General features: G+C 39.2%; 1 protein-coding gene across 9 annotated transcripts in view; it reads right to left on the bottom strand.

Moving 5' to 3' along the window:
• The window catches only part of FAM13C (family with sequence similarity 13 member C), a 146367-nt gene that overhangs the window by 12942 nt on the left and 113144 nt on the right, over positions 1-20281 (bottom strand). For 6 of the 9 annotated variants that reach the window (XM_032842624.1, XM_032842608.1, XM_032842616.1 and 3 more), the window contains 4 exons: positions 10637-10847; positions 9389-9527; positions 4128-4209; positions 2467-2678 (listed from right to left, as the gene is read on the bottom strand). In XM_032842624.1, coding sequence (XP_032698515.1) covers positions 2467-2678; positions 4128-4209; positions 9389-9527; positions 10637-10847 — 644 coding nt within the window. Of the gene's footprint in view, positions 1-2466; positions 2679-4127; positions 4210-9388; positions 9528-10636; positions 10848-17581; positions 17639-20281 lie in introns of all 9 variants that reach the window. The other 3 variants (XM_032842590.1, XM_032842599.1, XM_032842631.1) reach the window with 1 other exon arrangement.

The following is a 20281-nucleotide window of genomic DNA, read 5'->3' as shown; positions in this document are numbered from 1 at the left end:
TGAAATCATTTGAAATTTTCAGCATCCAGGAAAATCCAAGGAAACCAAGGATGGGTGGTCACACTATTGCTCAAAGACCTTAAAATAAACATGTCCAACAGACCTCTTAAGTTTCCAGTCCCATCCCCAGTCTGTTCCTCCTGTAGGATTCTCCATCTCAGTAAATGGACCCATCACCATCTTGGATTCCTCCTTTCCTTACTCCCTATTGTCCAATGATTCATCATATCCTTTTGATTCTTCATCCAAATTATACTTTGAATAGGTCTTTATCTTTCCATCTCCAAGGTTATCATGCTAGTGCAAAGGACCCATTTCATCTTCCCCCTTCCACTCTATCCCCCTACCATTTATTCTTCACACAGCAATCAGAAAGATACTTTCAATGTGAATCATCACTTTCCTGTTTTCAACAACTCAACAGCTTTCCAATACTTTATACTACCCTAAATGGTCCTATATCAGGGCCCCCGGACTATCTTTCTGACTTCATCTCATACATCGTGTGCTGCTAGCCTCAGACCCAAGAATTCCAAGTACGTGCAAGCTCTTCCTTCAAGATCTTCATCCACAGTCCCATCTGCCTAAAATGCTTTTTGGCTGCTGTCTTGGTCTATAAATTCTTCTTAATGAAGAATTTAGTATGTCATGTATTGGCCTTCCTAATCACCCTATATAAAGTAGAAACCATACCCATTATGTTCTATAATAGTATCTGTTTAATTCTTTGCACACTATTTACCAAATCTTTAATAATTTTCTTTATTTAACTGTTTGTTATTGTATCCCAATTCCCAGAAGAACGTGAGCTCTGTAAGGGCAGAAACCCCCATAGCTTCTCTATCATATTATATCCAGGATGTATTGTAATTCACAACACATAATAGGCACTTTAATATCTTTGCAAATGTATGATTGCACACCAGTCATCAGGCATCTTTCCTTCTTGTTACAATAATTACGTAAGTAGGTATTGTCTGTATTTTATAGATGATGAAGATGAATCTCAGAGAATTAGTTCACTTGCTACGTGTACATAGCTAGAAAGTGGCTTGCTGAGGCACTGAGTCCTGATCCAAGTCTACTGTCCCAATCCTAACTCAATCCTCACTGCACTAATCAAGTAGAATATAGAATTAGGACTTGAGTGTTGACCAAGCTTCTTTTATGGATGTGGCTAAGGTAACTAGAAAATATAAGAAAGACCATCAGAAGCATTGAAAGATGGAAAACCATATGTGCGTGTGTGTGTGTGTCCCACAAAAATCTACATTTAGTGGGGGAGGGAATGCATTTGCTAAGTAGATGAAAACCCATTCACTTTTCACAACATATAATTGATTATTCTTAAGTCTAAGCATTTCATAAAATAAAATAAAATAAAATAAAGGTGGCCAAAGGCTCATTTCTGCTTGTAGATCACAAATCTCCATGTAAAGGAGAAGTCCAGGGGCATATGGTAAGCCTTTTGGGATTTGATATATGTTGCCACCTTGTGATTGAGACCAGATAATGTGCAATAGAACAGGTAAAGGCATTCTCCTCAAGAATACTTGATTTCTAAGTTAAACATGGTAGTTTGTTCATTCATCTATCCATTCACTCAGCAAACATTTATTCAATACCCCGTGTACAGACAGTGTAGGATCATGAGATACAAACAGCAAGAGGTCTAAGTTATAAAGTAAGAGACAGAAAATGTCATACAGCATAGTTAGAGCTATGATTGGGGAGCTACCACTCTTATTCAAGAAATTAAGGGTAACCTTACCATTTAAGAGTTGGGACAAAAAGACTACAAGGAAGGCTCCCTGGCATAAGTGAAATATAGGCATAGATGTGCAGGATGAGGAGGAATTAGATAGTTAAATACTAATTGCTTTCATTATCTTCTTTGTAAAATATGATAAATATTTTCTTCAACCTCTAGGCTCATAAATCCAAATGTCTAATAGACAATTCTACCTGAATGTCTCACAGAGATTTCAAAACTAAGATGTCTAAAGCGTCCAGTTTTAGACATCTTATTACCACTCTTCAAAAAACCCTACCTCTTTATTCTTATTATAGAAGATACTAAACCATTTTCCTTACTATGTATAACTCATCCCAGCTTCATTATTTTTTTAATACAACACACTATAAAATGGGATTGTAACACTAATCTTGGGTTAATTTGCTAGCTTATTGGGGGAAGTAGGGGAGAAAGAGACATGATACACCTTCATATCTTTGTCATTTGCTTCCCACCAACATGCAATAACTTTCAGAACAACATCCTGGAATTAAGTGGCAACACCCATAGGTCATGGCCAATAACTTACTAAAAACTCACCTGACTAAAATTTCAGAACCAGTCTCCTAAAGTTATTTATGTGGCGCCAAGTGCTCTTATAAATTATTCAAAACCATAATCTCACTGACAATATATTGAGTGTTGTGACCTGTGAGGATATGGTGAGGTACCTTAGAATCCTCCTGAGCAGGAAGCTGCTCTCTTTTCTCCTTCAGGCATGTCAGCACAGCATCTGGAGTCTCCTCTCCAGAGGAGCATGGCTCAGGACCCACAGCTTCTGGCTTCCCATTCTCTCTGGGGACTGCAGGTTGCTCACAGGACAGGTTTCTAGGTGGGCCTTTGGGAGCAACCCCTTGTTCTTCTGAGAGCTTCAGCTTTAGTTCTAAGAGAAATGCCATGAGTTACCATGAACAAGGAGGACTCACTGGGCTTAAGAGTAGAGAGTCTTTCAGAAATTCCCACCACTGATGTGAAATCAGTCAAAATGGATGGTGTTGCTGACGGTTTTCCACGAGGAAAGGGCAGCCTTAGTAACCAGAACCAACAGCATAAGCTCCCAATCAGATGTAGAAACAGGGCTCTCGAGGGTGGAATCTCATGGAAATGGAGTAATTCGTGTGTAGGAGTAACTCAGTGGTTTAAATTTCAGAGGATGAGTTCCAGAGGAAGACCAGTGGTATTGCCCCAAAGATTTTACCTGTTACCCACCATAACACCTAGAATTCTACACTCAGAAGTTCACTTACTTGAGTTTGGAAGCTTTGTGCCATTACGAGCCCCTGTGCAAATAAATGCAAACACCTCTATAAGGCTTTACACACTTAGACATCTGAGGAAATACAGGAGCAATGGGAAAGGAGAGATGTGAATGCCAGCCCCAACTTGACAGATTTCACAATTTTGTCTGTTATCTTTTAAAATCCAGGAATCACCATTATTTCAATGTGGTTTTATATATAAGCCCACATAATTAAAAATAAAAAAGCCACCTGGGACATGTCACGGAATTACATTTCAGAATATGCTAAGGGGCTGATAATGTCAATGTGGCCATTTGTATTGATTTCTCAATTACATAGCTCGTTTTCTTTGTTTGATGTTTGTTTTTTAAGTTAGACTCTGGTGTGGTGTTTAAACACTGCATATTTTATAAACCTGCTACATCATTACAGTTTAATACCACTGAATTAATATTCCCTTCCCGTTCTTTATTGCCACCTTTTTAGACATTTGGAAAAAATTCTCACATCTCTAAGTATTGAAATAAGAATGTGAAGAGCGGAAGAAAATAAATTTTTGCTGGAAAATACCATAGTACTTTTAAATGGATTTTAGAGTTAATTAATAACACATCCCCATCTCCAGAGAAACGCAGAAAGAACACTGGATTAGGAGGTAGGAGAACTGAGTTTTACACCTAGATCACTACCTCCTAGCTATGTAAATTGTCCCTATCTCTGGACATAAATGTCATCATCTCTGCAAAGTGGTATGCAGAGTCAATGATTGCTCAGGCCTTTTTCTAACATCCAAGAATCCAGTAACCCAAGGAAGTTAATACTCCCCGTGTTGAAATGTTCCTAGCGCTGAAGTGAATCTTCCCAATTCAGAGTCTGTAGTTCTTCAGTCTCTTTATAAGGAGAATTGTTAGATGGGGCCAAACAATGAAGGGGACCCAGAACCCTTTATTTCAAAATGGAGCCTCCAATCTAGGTGAGACACAAGGTTAGAGAGGGCACAGGCAGAAAAGAATAAAAAAACACCTGGGAGCACATTATCAATATTTTAACTGCTTCCTTTCTGGGAAAAGAGACCTTTGACTGGTCCTTACCTTTGAGTTGTTTACGACCTTTAGCCAGATCATTCATCCATTTCAGGACTTCAGGATTAGAAGTCTTGTCACCATGTGAAGGCTACAGGGAGGGTAAATGTGGGTGGGAAGGTGGGAGGGAGAGAGGAAAAGAAAAAGATAAAAGGAAAAACAAAAATTGTAAACAGTCAAGACAACACAAAGGTAGTTCAGAGACATATGAACCTAAGAGAGAAATTCAGATATGACAACTCCAGTTGATAGAGTTCCTTCTGAAAAACACAGCAAACATTCCTGACCTCCTCCACATTTTCGTCCTTGACAGGGGCATTGTTTCTAAATATGCCTAGTCACTAAGCACTTTTCATATAGCCCCAACCATTCCAGTGTCCCCTGCAGTATAACCCTCAGTCACCCTGTGGGCCACCCACAACCCACACTTGGTTGCCAGGCCTTTCTTCATATCAGTGTGGATGATTTCATATCAGTACCAGACCTTTCTTCATATCAGTACCTAAGCACTAATATAAGCCAGTGCTTACTCCCTCACCTGTACTCACACACATGGTTTATGACCACCACTTGTCTGGGTTATAATGACAAACTAGAGGATTTAGTTCCTACCAGTCATTTCCACAAACCCAGAGAAAGAAGACCCCAGGATCTCTAAAACTTGACAACTGTCTGAGAAGACAGTACTTCAGGGAGATACCCATATTTGTAATCATCTCATTATAGACTCAGTATCCTACTGGGCTAGCATTAAAGTAAAACTTAATCATAAGTGTGTGATCTTGGGAAAATTACTTAGCCTCAGTTTCATCTACCAGATGAGAATTATAAAAGCATCTGAAACAGTGAAAGCAGTTACTGGCATATGCTATGCACTGTAGGTTAGGTGTGTTAACTAGAATTACAGATGTTATTACTAGAAGTGGTGATAGTAGTAATGTTACTACCAGGCTTTCACAGGAATTCTAGATATGTCTTCACCAACAAACATATATGTAGGAATATGTACATCTTACCAAGTAGTTAATAGAACCTGTATGTGACAATAAGAATATATGTTTTATTCTGGGAGGATAAGACTCTGTTAAAAAAAATCACTCACTTTGATTTCTGGATTTATTCTCCTAGCATAAAAATGGATTTTCTACAGAAAAGAGAAACAAGGAAAGAAGAATGGCCAAACATACTTAGCCTCCACCCCCATAGGTCAGTAAGATCTTTCTTAAATCAAGGCCACTCAATTAACTTCAATGCAGGCTCAGGAAGATTGATGATTACTCTGAATTGAGCATATACAAGGACTATTATATAGGAATACTCAAGATGCCCTGATCATAATTATAATATCACCAGAAATGTGTACATTGATAGTGACTAAGTCTAGGGGCTCTGCCATATGTTGTTTAAGGATCCACTAAGTCTGTGTTGAGAGAAAGGCATCAAGAGAGAAATGTGTCCCTCCTAGGTTCAAAGGAAAAAACAGTGCTTGTATGGCATGGTCATCAAATCCCATCGATGGGATTAGGAGTGTGGCTCAATTGGTTGGGTGTCTGACTCTTGATTTTGGCTCAGGTCATGATCTCATGTTCCTGAGACTGAGCCCAGGATTAGGTTCCACTCTCAGCACAGGATTCTCTTTCCCCCTTTCTCTCTCTGACCCTCCCTCTCTGGCTCACACATAGGCACTCTCTAATTAAAAAAAAAAAAGTACATGGGATTAAGTATGTTAATTGTGAAACACAGGTCATGATTCTGTAACTTCTAGAGTGATGTAAAAACCATAGTTTTAAAATCAAGATGGAAAAGAAGATTGAAGGAAAACAACAGTGTTGTTCCCCCCACCACCACCAACACTGAGCACTGGGGAGCTCAGATGGATAGTATGGATGGTTCCCTTAAGTGAAGCCCTGGCTTCAGTACCACGGACAGTGACACGAGGCCACACCTCCAAAATAGCTTAGCCTTGTCCTACCCACGATGTGCCAAAATGATGTACTGTGCCACTTCCCTGATATATAGTTTAGTGTGCTGTTTCGGGTAACAGTCTGATTATATGGACAGCCAATATTTTACATTTGGTTTTTCAAAATCCTCACAGAATTTTCCACTCTGATCTTTAAACACATCTTGTTCATCTGGAACACATCTTTCTCACTAGATATGCTTTATACAGTTATCATCTTCTTAAATAATGTTAAGAACAAGAACAAAAACCTAAAACCACCTAAGAAGTCAGCTTTCACTACTGCAAAAAGAACTTAGGAAAAATGTAAAGCTGATTTCTTTTTCTGACAAAATATTTTAAAGCCCGAAATAATTTTCTGAAATGAATTTTTTATTTCCCTACTCCCAAGGGAGATTTCAAAAGAGGTTAAATCAAGCTCACAAGGATGGCACCCTTCAAATCACATGGAAAGTTTTCATGTACAAACTGTGGATCTTCAAACCTTCTAACTTCTAAATATCTCAGTTTAATAAACCCCAAGAGAATAAAACCCAGAAATTACAGACTCAGAAAGATAAAGTAACAAGTCTAAAATCACAAAGTATCTAACTAGCTGTATTTTGTTCAATTAAAATGGGACCTCCAAGGCACATGACTGATGATATCCTGGACCAGATCTGTGGCCTGTCAAAGACAGTTCAAAAGACCTTTAGAAAGAAATCTGGATTAGGAATGAAAAGACCTGAGTTGTCTTGGCCAGGTCAATTCTTTGTTGTGTCATCCTGGGGAAGTCATTTCCCTTCTCTGGGCCTCAGTTCCTTCAAACATCAAATGAGAAATAAGACTGACCGATCCCTTCTAATTTCAATATTCTCTAATTTCACAAATAGTGGACATCTGGCTGAAACAGCCTTTTCTAACTCCACAAGGGTAATGATTGTTAAATGTAAAATTTTTTAAATTAACATCTAATGTATTATTTGTCTTGGGTAGGTACAGGTCTGTGCTTCATCTTACACAACTCATAGCACTCACCATAGCACATACCCTCCCCAGTGTCCATCAGGAATAAACACGGTTTTGGATAGGAATGTAAAATGGTCACATTCAACAGAGGGAAAGATGCATGTTGTATCAGGCCACTGGACTAGCACAAAGACCCAGCAGGAGCTCAAACTAAAACACTAGCTGTGGATGCTATTAATTCCACAATCAGCCTGCCAGGAAGAAAATCCTTACACTCAAAAACTAATTTAAGTCCATTAACATGTCAAGCCTCTAACCAGAGCCTGCTGCCCCAGCAGGAAGGGTGAGGGGAAGCCCCATTCCCTAAGACAAGGAAGGTTCTGGTATACCAGAGACTTTTATACACACTGAGGCAGTGGTGACCATGAGGTCTTCCTCCACTGCTCCCAAATTCACCCTTCTACATTTGTGAATGTTTAAGTGAGTTGTGTGGGCATGTGTCTGCACCAGCTCAAAAACTTCTCTAGACAGGGACGGGAGGTGACAGCAGAAATTCTTTTCCAAAATAGATAGCCTGTTGGGTGGCTGTTATAGCTGAGAGAAGTAATCCAGGGTTGTGGCTGCAGGTAGAAACATTCAGTGAAGAATTAATGTGTACAGTTTTTCTTCATTTTTGGACAAGGCAGAGGCTGTTTTGGAATACTCTGATCAAACGTCACTCAAATAGATTAAAAAGTTAATTATATCTAGGACCACATATTTCTCTGTGCCAAACGCTATAACAACCATTATATATGCACTCCTTCATTTAATACTCACAAACTTAAGAAATCACTACTAATATAAACTTCAACTATGCAGTTGGATAAACTGAGACTCAGAAAGCTAAAGTAACAAGTCCAAAGTCACAAAGTTCCTAACTAAGTTGTGCCAGATTCAAATCCAGATCAGCCTGATTTAAGGATGGCCAGGTAATAAGTATTAACAGGACCTGGGAATGAAACCCATAGTTGTTACTCTACTGTTTCCGATGTGAGGATATGACAGATCCAAACACATTCCAGCAGCAAATGGAGGAAATCAGCTTCCCTCAAGATACCTAGAAATTTCAAAAATGTGGACACTAACAAAGTTTACTTCTATTCCTCCACTGCAAAACCTACTCATCTTTCATCTACCAGTCTGAGCTGATAGAATACAACTACCTAAGGCATGTCACAAGTCTTTTCTGGGCCTCGGTTTCCTTATCTGTAAAATCAAGGTCTATACCTCTTATGTGTAGAGTGCCTTCCTGCTCTAATGAAGTAAAAAGACAGTAACAGCTGTCACTGTTTGACTTTAAGGAAGAAGAGAAGCTTCAACACCCTGACTAAGGTTGTCTCGAAAAGCGGTCTGATTTTTTCTTTCTATTGTATAAAGCTTAAAAAAAAAAAAAATCACTCCGTATACCCGTCTTTTAGTGAATTTGAAGCCACTGTGGGAAACAGGATAGGAAAAAGTGGGGAGTGGAATATCATCCACTCTCATCTCCCACTCACAGATGTGCCACTTATCTCTGTACCAAGTGCTTAGTGAGCCTTTAAATATTTCAAGATGTATGAGACATTATTCCCTATTCTCTTTTATTCTGATAACAAGCTCTCTGGGCCCTCTGCCAAAGACCCAATATCTTTGTGCAATTCTACATCCATATGATTTTGGTCTATGCCATGGTTACCGTTAAGGAAAATAAATAAAACTAGCATTGACCATAAGGACACTTACCTCTCTATTTGCTTCTCATGTAATAAAAGAAAAGGTTCATCATTACAACACTGCAACACCAGTGTGAAGACTGGTGTCTGACAGGAAAGGATGGAGTAGGGTTTATCGTTATGAATGAGCTGAACAGATGTCACTTGATAGGTAACCAGAGGTACTCTTATGTCAAAGAAGACTCTCTCCCTTATTCTGTTCTCAGTTAGAGACTCTGACCTTTGGGTCCTTAATAGGTCCTTACAAAATTGCAAACAGTAAAGGGTTAGAGAAAAAAATAAGATCATAATTCAAAAGCTTTCCAAATTTCAGTCCTAGAAACAGTGATAGTAGTGCTCCTCAGGGGGGGAAAAAAGAGTATCAATAATCGAATCAGTTTGGAAACAAGAGTTATAATCCATTACTAGGAGATATCTTTGCAGGGTCAAATTACAGCCTGTGAGGACAGGACAGATCCAGGAAGGGAACTCGATTTATGGTGGGTCCTGGGTTGCAAATGGAAACAGCTGTCCCCTGGCAGAGAGGGGTAATCAAAAAGGAAGTAAAGAAGAGCCCACATACTTCTGACACAATCCACTCTTATTTCAAACTGTAGGGCCCTTACCCGGTATTTCTTTTCTTGTTCAAATTTTTCTTCGAATTTCCGAATTTTTCGCTTGAGGCTCTGGATGTGCTTGGTGAGCTGGGTAATGGTCTGTGGCTCCTTGCCATCACCACAGCTGCTCCGTGAAGAACTCCGGGGCCTGTAACAATTGCAGAGAGGGACAGAATCATCAGAACCCATGGTCGTCCCATAAACATTGCTACTGGCCTCCAAACCAAGCTTCCAGGATTCTCAGAAAGGGCAGTCTGTTATTTGCTGGGTCTACAATGGTGGCATCTTCTTATTAACAGAGGCTACCAATCACAGAATTCCATTATGGGAAAATGCCATCAGAGACTTTAGCATATAAATGTCAGAATATTAGTCCAGGAAATGCATTTCCTAAAGCTTGGAGGAGGCCAATTTAGAACCAAAGGAGACATCCTGCTGTGTCATCTCTGACAGGTTGCATGAGATCCACCTAATAACATTTTAAGGAAGACATATTAACACAACAGAGACTTTGCAAATCTGATAAGAGGAATGGACCACGCCCTCCAGAAAATTAATTCACCCTCTCACATGGCACATCTTTTATAATAGAAGAATCCACTAACTCCCTCGAGTGTACCAATAGACAGCCTGTGTGCTCAGGTTTGGATAAATTAATTAATGACCACAGAAGTTACTAAGGGGAAACTAGGGATTCCCTGCACATATTTTCAGTCAAGGAACACTCATTTTAGCTGTGCGTCAAAATTATTTGTAGAATTAAAAAAGAAGTGCACAGTTTCACAATTTTTGGCGGGGGCGGGGGGAGGGGTGGTAGGTGGAGGGCAGCCATTGTAAGCCACCATTTTTTAGAATCTAAGAAGAAATTGAGGTATACAACTCCCAAGCATGGCCACAGGCCATCCCTTGAGGCCGCTATAGGGCATGGAAAGAATATTAAGCTCACCACAAGGGTATTCCTGGTATCCGCATATACATATTCTTACGTAGGACTCCGGTCATTTCACCAAAAACGTCCAAACATGCAAGCCCTGGGGTTTCCTGCTTCCCCTGACCATTTCCTCCTGAGATAGCAGGACCTAACACAGCATTCCCAACTAAAAAGTACAGACTGTTAACATTTACTGTTCAGGTCTCCCAGTTGCATTCCGTAAGCATGTTCGCACTATCTCAGACATATACTTCATTACGGGTCATGAATGTAGTATTTGAAAAACTGTATGAAATGAGGATAATAACAAAACACTGTTTTCTTACATCATAAACTGCTGAGTGCTGGGTGGAGAAGGGGCTGATTCAGGGTCTAAGTTGAATCTCTGGCTTTGGCTGAAGATAGAGCATCGTGGTGACAACAGTGGGTTGTCACCATCAGTGATGTGACAGAGCAGCCTACTAGTCCCAACGGACTGGAGGTCTTCTGGTGTACTGTCTGCTTCATTCTGCCCATCTTTGTGGACTGGTGCAGGGTCTGAGGAAACAAGATAAATCATCAAGACCTAGACATGACAGAGGCCTTGAGACTGTCATGTTCCTAAGTAAAGATCATAAACATTCATTATAATGTCTTGCCTCTTTGTCATTTCTTCCTTCTGGGGATATGAAAGGCTTTCAAACTACTGTCATGTTTGTTCTCAGAGAACTTGGGCAGAAAATATTAAAGCTGCCACCACCACCACCAAAAATGGAAACACAAATTATTTTGGTACGAATTATAAAATCAGCATAGCCCCAAACTACAAAAACCTTCTATTTCATATTATTTGCATATGTTGAAGGGTGTGTTAAGAATGTTACAGTAAAAACAGAAAACAATAAATGGAGCTGAAGCAGAAGAGGACAGACTATGAGGAAGAGAAGGGACAACAGGAATGCCAGTGAAGGCAGGAGTGTGAAGGACTTACGGAGGGAGAGGAGGCTATGGATAGACAATCATTCAGCAGTCATTAAAAATGATGGAGAACTCTGCTTATCAACATGGACAGATGTTCAGAATATACTAAATGAAAACCACAGATTTTGAAACAAAACAGATATGATTCCATTTTATGTAAAAAGCATACACTTCTGTGTACAAATAAATGCACCAAAACATTAAACAAGCTACTTAGCAACTATGAAGCATGGAAGAATTAGGAATGATTGTTTCTTTTTCAAAATTTTATAGGTCATTTTATTTTTGACAAAAATAAAAAACAAGAACAAAACGTGCTCCAAACCCTCTCCCCAGGTAGGATGCTAGGTTTGTGCCTGAATTCTATGATCATGCCCCCTGTAAATGAGCTCAGAGTGGCCAGGATGAGAATCTCTATCTACATCATGGAGCTCTAGACAGTTATTCAAGCAGCAGCCAAAAGAAACTCCTCAATTTTGCACAGTAAACACTCAGGACAACTCAAGGCTTTCTCTTATTCCTATCCCCAATAAAGAAGAAAACAAATGTTTTCTGGGTGAATAAGCAGAATCTGAAAACCCTGCAATCCACTTTTCCAAAATAAACATTTATCAAAATTTGGTGCTGGATGACTCTTAATCAGGTTTAGAATGGCTCATGTTCTCCAGAGCTTGAAATGCAATTTTCTTTGTTAACATCAAAGGTCTAATCCCTTGTGTGTTTTCAACTGGCTTCTTCGCTGTTGAGTCACAGACTGGGAGCCAAGATAATGCCTCCTATTGTGCCTCTGAAGCTCAAGACAGCAGTCTATCAGTGGCTGAGGCTGGTCAGAAACGCATGAGATGCGGACTGGGGAAGAGGTGGGGCCAGGCCTGAAAGCAAGGAGCGCTCCTGTGTCTGACAACTCACCCCAGGCAATACCCTTGCTAAGAATAATTTACCCAGAAAACATGGTTCAGCAGGAGCCCAAAGGAATAACAGCAGGAGTAAGAGTTACTAATCAATAAAACACAACATACGCCAACAATCCCTTTCAAAACCCACCAGGAGATATACAGGTTCCTTACCAAATCCTTTTCTTAAGCCACTAGGCCCCAAGAAGAAATGCATTTTATTCATATTACTTATTTCTGAGCAGAATCTTTTGGTAATAACAATGGGGAAGAAAAGAATCTTTAGCATGAGCCTGGGAACAGTGTGTTTTGTTGAAATGAGAAAGGTCTGAGGCCTTCAACCCTTTAGCTCAGCTGTGGCCCTAAGGTTAAAACTAACACGAGTCTCTTGGGGCTGTTCTATAAAGCCAAAGTGGAGGTACTTGGGCCCTTAGCTACCTGACTGAAGTGGAGGTAGGAAGAGGGTCCACAGGGTACAACATTCTCTTGTGATGCTGGTTATTGGCAGTGAGCCACAGCTCCCAGGCAGCCACGCAATCACAAGGGTATGCGAACAATACATTTTTTTTTCAATCCATTGAATTTTTTTTTTCAGCATAACAGTATTCCTTGTTTTTGTACCACACCCAGTGCTCCATGCAATCCGTGCCCTCTCTAATACCCACCACCTGGTTCCCCCAACTTCCCATCCCCCCACCTCTTCAAACCCTTCAGATTGTTTTTCAGAGTCCATAGTCTCTCATTGTTCACCTCCCCTTCCAATTTCCCCCAACTCCCTTCTCCTAACTCCCCATGTCCTCCATGCTATTTGTTATGCTCCACAAATAAGTGAAACCATATGATAATTGACTCTCTCTGCTTGACTTATTTCACTCAGCATAATCTCTTCCAGTCCCGTCCATGTTGCTACAAAAGTTGGGTATTCATCCTTTCTGATGGAGGCATAATACTCCATAGTGTATATGGACCACATCTTCCTTATCCATTCGTCCGTTGAAGGGCATCTTGGTTCTTTCCACAGTTTGGCAACTGTGGCCATTGCTGCTATAAACATTGGGGTACAGATGGCCCTTCTTTTCACTGGTAAATACCCAGTATTGCAATGGCAGGGTCATAGGGAAGCTCTATTTTTAATTTCTTAAGGAATCTCCACACTGTTCTCCAAAGAGGCTGCACTAACTTGCATTCCCACCAACAGTGTAAGAGGGTTGCCCTTTCTCCACATCCCCTCCAACACATGTTGTTTCCTGTCTTGCTAATTTCGGCCATTCTAACTGGTGATGATGAACATCTTTTCACGTGTCTGATAGCCATTTGTATGTCTTCATTGGAGAAGTGTCTGTTCATATCTTCTGCCCATTTTTTGATATGATTATCTGTTTTGTGTGTGTTGAATTTGAGGAGTTCTTTATAGATCCTGGATATCAATCTTTTGTCTGTACTGTCATTTGCAAATATCTTCTCCCATTCCGTGGGTTGCCTCTTTGTTTTCTTGACTGTTTCCTTTGCTGTGCAGAAGCTTTTGATGAAGATTTTGATGAAGTCCCAAAAGTTTATTTTGGCTTTTGTTTCCTTTGCCTTTGGAGACACATCTTGAAGGAAGTTGCTGTGGCTGATATCGAAGAGATTACTGTCTATGTTCTCCTCTAGGATTCTGATGGATTCCTGTCTCACGTTGAGGTCTTTTATCCATTTTGAGTTTATCTTTGTGTACGGTGTAAGAGAATGGTCGAGTTTCATTCTTCTACATATAGCTGCCCAGTTTTCCCAGCACCATTTACTGAAGAGACTGTCTTTTTTCCACTGTATATTTTTTCCTGTTTTGTCGAAGATTAACTGACCATAGAGTTGAGGGTCCATATCTGGGCTCTCTACTCTGTTCCACTGGTCTATGTGTCTGTTTTTATGCCAGTACCATGCTGTCTTGGTGATCACAGCTTTGTAATAAAGTTTGAAATCAGGTAACGTGATGCCCCCAGTTTTATTTTTGTTTTTCAACATTTCCTTAGCGATTCGGGGTCTCTTCTGGTTCCATACAAATTTTTGGATTATTTGCTCCAGCTCTTTGAAGAATACCGGTGGAATTTTGTTTGGAATGGCATTAAAAGTATAGATTGCTCTAGACAGTATAGACATTTTAGCAATGTTTATTCTTCTGATCCAAGAGTATGGAATGGTGACCAATATACATTTAAAACCATTCTCTGTACAGCCATTCTGTTTCCTACTTTCAGCACAGTATTCAATAAGTTAAGTGAGATATTGTCTTTGTGTTAGATAATTTTGCCCAACTATAGGCTCATATAAGTGTTCTGAGCACTTTGAGGTAGGCTAGGCTAAGTTAGGATGATTATTAGGCTAGGTAGATTTAAAGCAATTTGGATTTCAATATTTTCTACTTACAGTAGGTTATATGGATGTAACCCCATTGTAAGTCAAGAAAGATCTACATCTGTATATAGATAGAGCAGAAAAGTACCTATTTTATATAAACTAATATATTTACTATGTATTTTAGATAGATAAATTTCAACCCATAGTTTGTTTGTTTTTGTTTTTGTTTTTTTAATTTCAGCTTCTCCTTAGGTATTATGGACAAGAAATAATGAATTTGATGTGTGTTTTTTTATTTTTAGTGATACACACTAAAATAAATTCCTATTAAAACTAACAACGTTTGCCTATGCACCATATTGGTGAAACGCTGAGATAAGGCATAGATGCTGCTAAACACAGTAACCATGAGAACCATCATTTTAATAATTATTATCATCAGAATAAGGAATTAAATGTAATGCTCTCCTATTGAACACCAGCTATACATGCAGAGTTGCTATGGGGTTAATACAGGGAATAAGAACCAATATATCCCTCAACATATTGTCCCTCCTCCCAGTTATTTGTAAATAAGAATAATCATATGTAATCTTTCTGGAGTGATTCACTATGTCCTCAACTAGTAAGAGTTTTTGCATGTATTTAATCTTCATAACAACCACATGAGGCTGATAGTAATAAGATCTTCATTTTAAATTCACTGTGGAAGGATATACAAACTATGCTAGCACCAGGGAAGGTCTGACCAGTGCTCATGACAGAAGACTCCACATCTCTGACTATGTGAGCCAAAGAATGTTTCTGGCAGCCCACTCACTGAGCAGTAGGGAACAGAGAAATCATTATCATCAGTGTGTGAAGGCCAAGAACAACTTCTGATCTTGTTGCAACCCCAAGTAGAAAAAGATGCTGTATTACATCTGTTGAATAAATCAGTTTTAAAAATATATCTAATGTGATTTTTTTTAAGATTTTATTTATTTATTTGACAGACAGAGATCACAAGTAGGCAGAGGGGCAGACAGAGAGAGAGAAGGGGAAGCAGGCTCCCTGCTAAGCAGAGAGCCAGACGCGGGGCTCGATCCCAGGACCCTGGGATCATGACCTGAGCCGAAGGCAGAGGCTTTAACCCACTGAGCCACCCAGGCGCTCCTCTAATGTGAATTTTTAAAGTGATTCAAAATTCAAATAAATCTCTACCTGCAACCACTTAGACACACTGCTGAAATCTAATTGAATAATGAATTAGCCATAGTCCTATGGATTTGTAGATTTGCATTCTTGGGTATGCCCTTCATGGTGGGCTTTTATAGATAGCATTCAGGTACATTCCAAATGCCAAATGTCAGCTTTTGTTGGTTTTAAAAGCTAGATGAGCCAGAAGTATGCCCAACACTCTAACAAGGTACAAGCATCTGAATTTTCACCCAGCCTCACCCAAAGAGGGCCAGCAAAACAAAAACTAGAAACAACCCGAAAATATCTGATGGATACACAATGGGTCTACTTATAGGTATGTTGAATTTGAGCACCTGAGGTACAAAGGGGTTAGCTATGGAGTCACAAAAGAGAGGACATGGCTAGGCTTGAAGTCATTCTAGTAACTAAATTTGGGGAGACAGGTGAGCTTGCTTTCTTGGAGACGACCAAGAGGGGACAAGCGGTACCTCCAAGATTAGAAAGGGTGGGATAGGAATGAGGACAGATGAGGTGGGATTCTGGGTTAATATAACTGGCCAAGTTACTGAGTGGGATGTGGCTGGCACTCCAGTCAGTGCCAAATTCTGTGGACAGCTACCAGAAACATGTGGGATCTAGAAGGGAGGGAAATTTGTGAAAATTTGTGAAAGCAGGACTAGGTTTTATGGTAGGCACTCTGTGCAGGTCCAAGAGCCACATTGCCATCATGGATAAAAGCACAGGATATAGGAGCACCTGGGTGGCTCAGTCAGTTAAGCATCCAACTTTTGGTTTCAGCTCAGGTCATGATCTCAGGGTCATGAGATCGAGCCCCATGTGGAACTGTGCACTCAGTAGGAAGTCTGCTTGAAATTCTCTCTCCCTCTCCCTTTGCCCCTCCCCTTGCTTTCTCTCTCTCTCTCTCTCTCTCTCAAATAAATAAATAAATAAATCTTTTAAAAAAAAGAAAAGCACAGGATATAGGCTCAGAAACATCTAGCTTCAAGTCCCAGTTTTCTCATATGTGTGACCTCATATGTGTGACCAATAGATTGTTCAATCTATTGCATTCTCAGCTTTCTCATCTACAAAATGGGAATTCATTCATTCAACAAATGTTTATTAACCATCTACTGCATGCCAAAGCCTTGTTTTAGGGTAGTATGACAACTGTAGCTATCTCATAAGTTGTTTGGGGGATTAAAAGAACACAAGGAATCTCAAGAGCTTAGAACAGCGCCTGGGGAGGGGACATAATAATCCACCAATGTTAGTTGTTGTTGTTTTGTATTTAGAGTATTACCTTTTACCTAGTTAGGGAACTTAGGAGAGGAGCTGGCTGTTCTGGATACATGAAGAGGCACTTTGGTCATCATCCTCTGGAGGTGCCCAGTAGGCCCTGATTATATGCAAGTATGGAGCTCAGAAGTCAGAGTCCAGGTGAGTTTGATCTCACCATGCACCTCCCCAAATCAGCCTTCCATAGCAGGAGGCAGAGCTGTGAGCCTCATTTTCATTTTGAAAGAGTCAATGTATTGATTTCAATTAAAATGAAAGGCTAATAGATTAGGGCACTGGGTTAGCTGAGCAACAAAAAAATCCCAAAATTCTCCCTAAAACCCAGAAAACAACAGGGATCAAGAACCTTCACTCAACTCAAATCTAAACTTATTCCTTGCCTCTGTATTTTTTTATTACTTCTTCTAATTAAATTTCCATCCGTAAATGCAGATCTAAGTTTTAAGGTTTGTGAGTAGTTCTTATGTGTGTGTATGTGTGAATTTTTATTCACTGCATGATTACTATAAGAATAATCAAGTACATTTTTTTTAAGTAAGCTCTACACCCAATGTGGGGCTTGAATTCACAACTCCAAGATCAAGAATCACACACTCTACTGACTGAGCCAGCCAGGCACCCCTGTGAGGAATTCCAATTTAATCTCATCCCTCTTGTTGCCTAGAAAATTATAAGAGGACAATTTCAGAATATTGTTTTCTTGAGTTATTACAATTATACCTAATATACACAACACTTTTACCAAGTAAACATAACATTCAAGTCATAGAAATGCCTAAATACATAATCTTCATGGTATATTGTCACTGATTATCTTTTAAGTCCAATCATAACTTATAAACAGTTTCATAAAAAACTTTTAAAGGTTTTTTTTTTTAGTATTTTTATAGACTTAATGGCAAGAAGAAGGAACAAATAACCACTAGTTAAAAAAAAAAAAAAAAGTTGTATCAACAAAGGCCTAACCGAAGGAAAATCACATTGTCATTTGGCTAACATGCTGTTTATACCCTGCACTATTATATTATACTAACATGCTGGTATCATTTTGGGAAGAGCAAAGAGTTTGAACTTACAAATTTTCAGTATAAAAATAGTATTCAATAAATTTAAGTGCCTAGACAAAATTAAATGTCTTAAATACATTTTAATTTCATACCCCAACTAGCTTAGCAAAGTAAACTCCCAAGGTAAAAGAAAAGAGGCAGTAAAGACAACTAGAATGAATGGAGACAAAGGAACACAAAGTGGCAAGATATTGGGTGAGAAAGAGAAGCAGCCAGAAAGCTGTGGGGGAAGAAGTATAAAAACAAAGAGACACTGAGGTGGTAGAGATGGGCGAGAAGGAAGGAGAGGAAGGTGACAAAGACTGAGTTTGCACAGAGGAAACAGGGAGTGAACATCAACTTCTAGCCCATGAAAGACTGACATGTTCAGGCGTTAGTGATTTCTTGCCTCAATCAGAACTGTAGTGTATGAAGGCTGCGGTAACATGACTTACACCGAGGACAGATGCAAGATCTCCAGATCCTGTCATAATGAGAAAGGGAAGAAATCCATGCTTTGCATTGTTTTGGAATAGGACATCTGAAGTAAGAGTAATTCATATTTTTGGAGGCAGTTTTTATACAGTACCAAACCAAACGTCCAATCCGGGGAGGAAAGAAGAAACAATCTTCTAGACAGATCTACCAGTGATTAAATGAACCTTTGCACATTATTCATCCTTTTGCCTATATGCATACTACCAAAGAACAGTTGAGAAAATAACCAAGGGAAATAGCAAGGCCAATGAACAATTTTTCCCCCTCCCTGTGTCACAAAAGTGGAATCAAATGCTCAGGTTACAGAGCTCTGCTTGAGCTGTGGGACCAGGGAAAGAGCCACTGTCATTCATAACAGTGTCCAAGATTTGGAAGTACTTTCTTGATATACAGAGAAAGCTGGATGCTGTGCTCTGATTATTGTTCAGCCTAAACAGCTCTCCAGGTCTTCTAGTTAATTCCTGCACAATTGACCACATCAGTGGTACAGCTGAAAAAAATCTGCTCTTAAGATACCAAGCTATTTTTGAAAGCATTTTCATTTAAAAGCAGATGTACTTTGCAAAGCAAAAGGAAAATTGAATATACAAAGCAAATGGGAAGACAGAAGGAAGGAAATTCTAATCTTCAGTGGGGGGGGGCTGTTCTTTACTAGGCTTATCCAGTGTCAGTTAGGAAAAATTAGTCTAAGAAGTTAGTCCCAGAACTCCACAAAGACAGAGCCGCAGAAAATTATGATCCTCAGGGAACTGGAAGAGACAGTGTAGGTTCTTCATTCTGGGCTTGGGGGTGGTAGGGTGGGGGTTCCCAGAAAGTGTCAGACACCAAGTGTCTGGGCATGCCATTGGTCATTTCCAGACTGTACTTGTGTCATAAGCATGGAAGAAGGAATAACCAGAAAGGTTTAAAATGACCAAAATATATGGGAAACTGTGTGAAAAGGAAAAAAGATATATGAAAACTCTCTGTACCATTTACTCAATTTTCAATAAACCTAAAACTTCTTAAAAATAAAATCAACTAAATTTCAAAAAATGACTATCAACCTGCTAGTTAAAAGCCTGGACTCTTGAGTTAGAGCCCCAGACTTAGTCTGAGATCGCACTTGTTCACAATTGTTATGTCCTTGGCCAGGCAAGCCTCTTCTACCACAGAATCTTCTTTTGTAAAGTGTTGTAGCAAGGACAAATGGGATAACTTGTTACCACAGTCCTGCCTTAGAAACTGAATTTAAAAATCCTTTTAAAAATAATTACCTGGTAAAAAATTTTTTTTTAATTTAAAAAATTTAAAAAATTTAAAAATAATAATAATAAATTTAAAAATAAAATAAAATAAATAATAATTACCTGGCTTTTTAGGCTATAGGACTTTTTTTCTTTCCCTATAGTTATAGAAACAACCTCAGAGAATATACTGTCATCTATAAATTTTGAAATAATTAACAAAGTACTTTCCTTAGAAAACAAGGGATTAGTGGGAAGTTCCCTCTTTCAGATACTATGAAGATGGTTATAAGAGCATCAGAGAAAAATTATTAACAGTAAAGATCATTTCCAGGCAAGTAATGTCATAGGTTTAGCACAGGATAGATTTTATGGTAACAAATGTAGTTTCAACTTTAATAGAAGGTAATTACTCAACCATCAGCTCTATAGATTATTGCTGTTATAAATATCTTTTGCTGAAGGGAATTAGTGTAATGTCAATCATAGGCAAGACTCCAGAGGGGACCTAGGGAATGAATAGTACTAATGGC

This window comes from Lontra canadensis, unplaced genomic scaffold, assembly GCF_010015895.1.
Source record: "Lontra canadensis isolate GAN:19392208 unplaced genomic scaffold, GSC_riverotter_1.0 scaffold3, whole genome shotgun sequence".
Taxonomy (NCBI): Eukaryota; Metazoa; Chordata; class Mammalia; order Carnivora; family Mustelidae; genus Lontra; species Lontra canadensis.
Note: the sequence above shows the minus strand (reverse complement) of the source record. Positions and strands in the feature narration are given on the sequence as shown.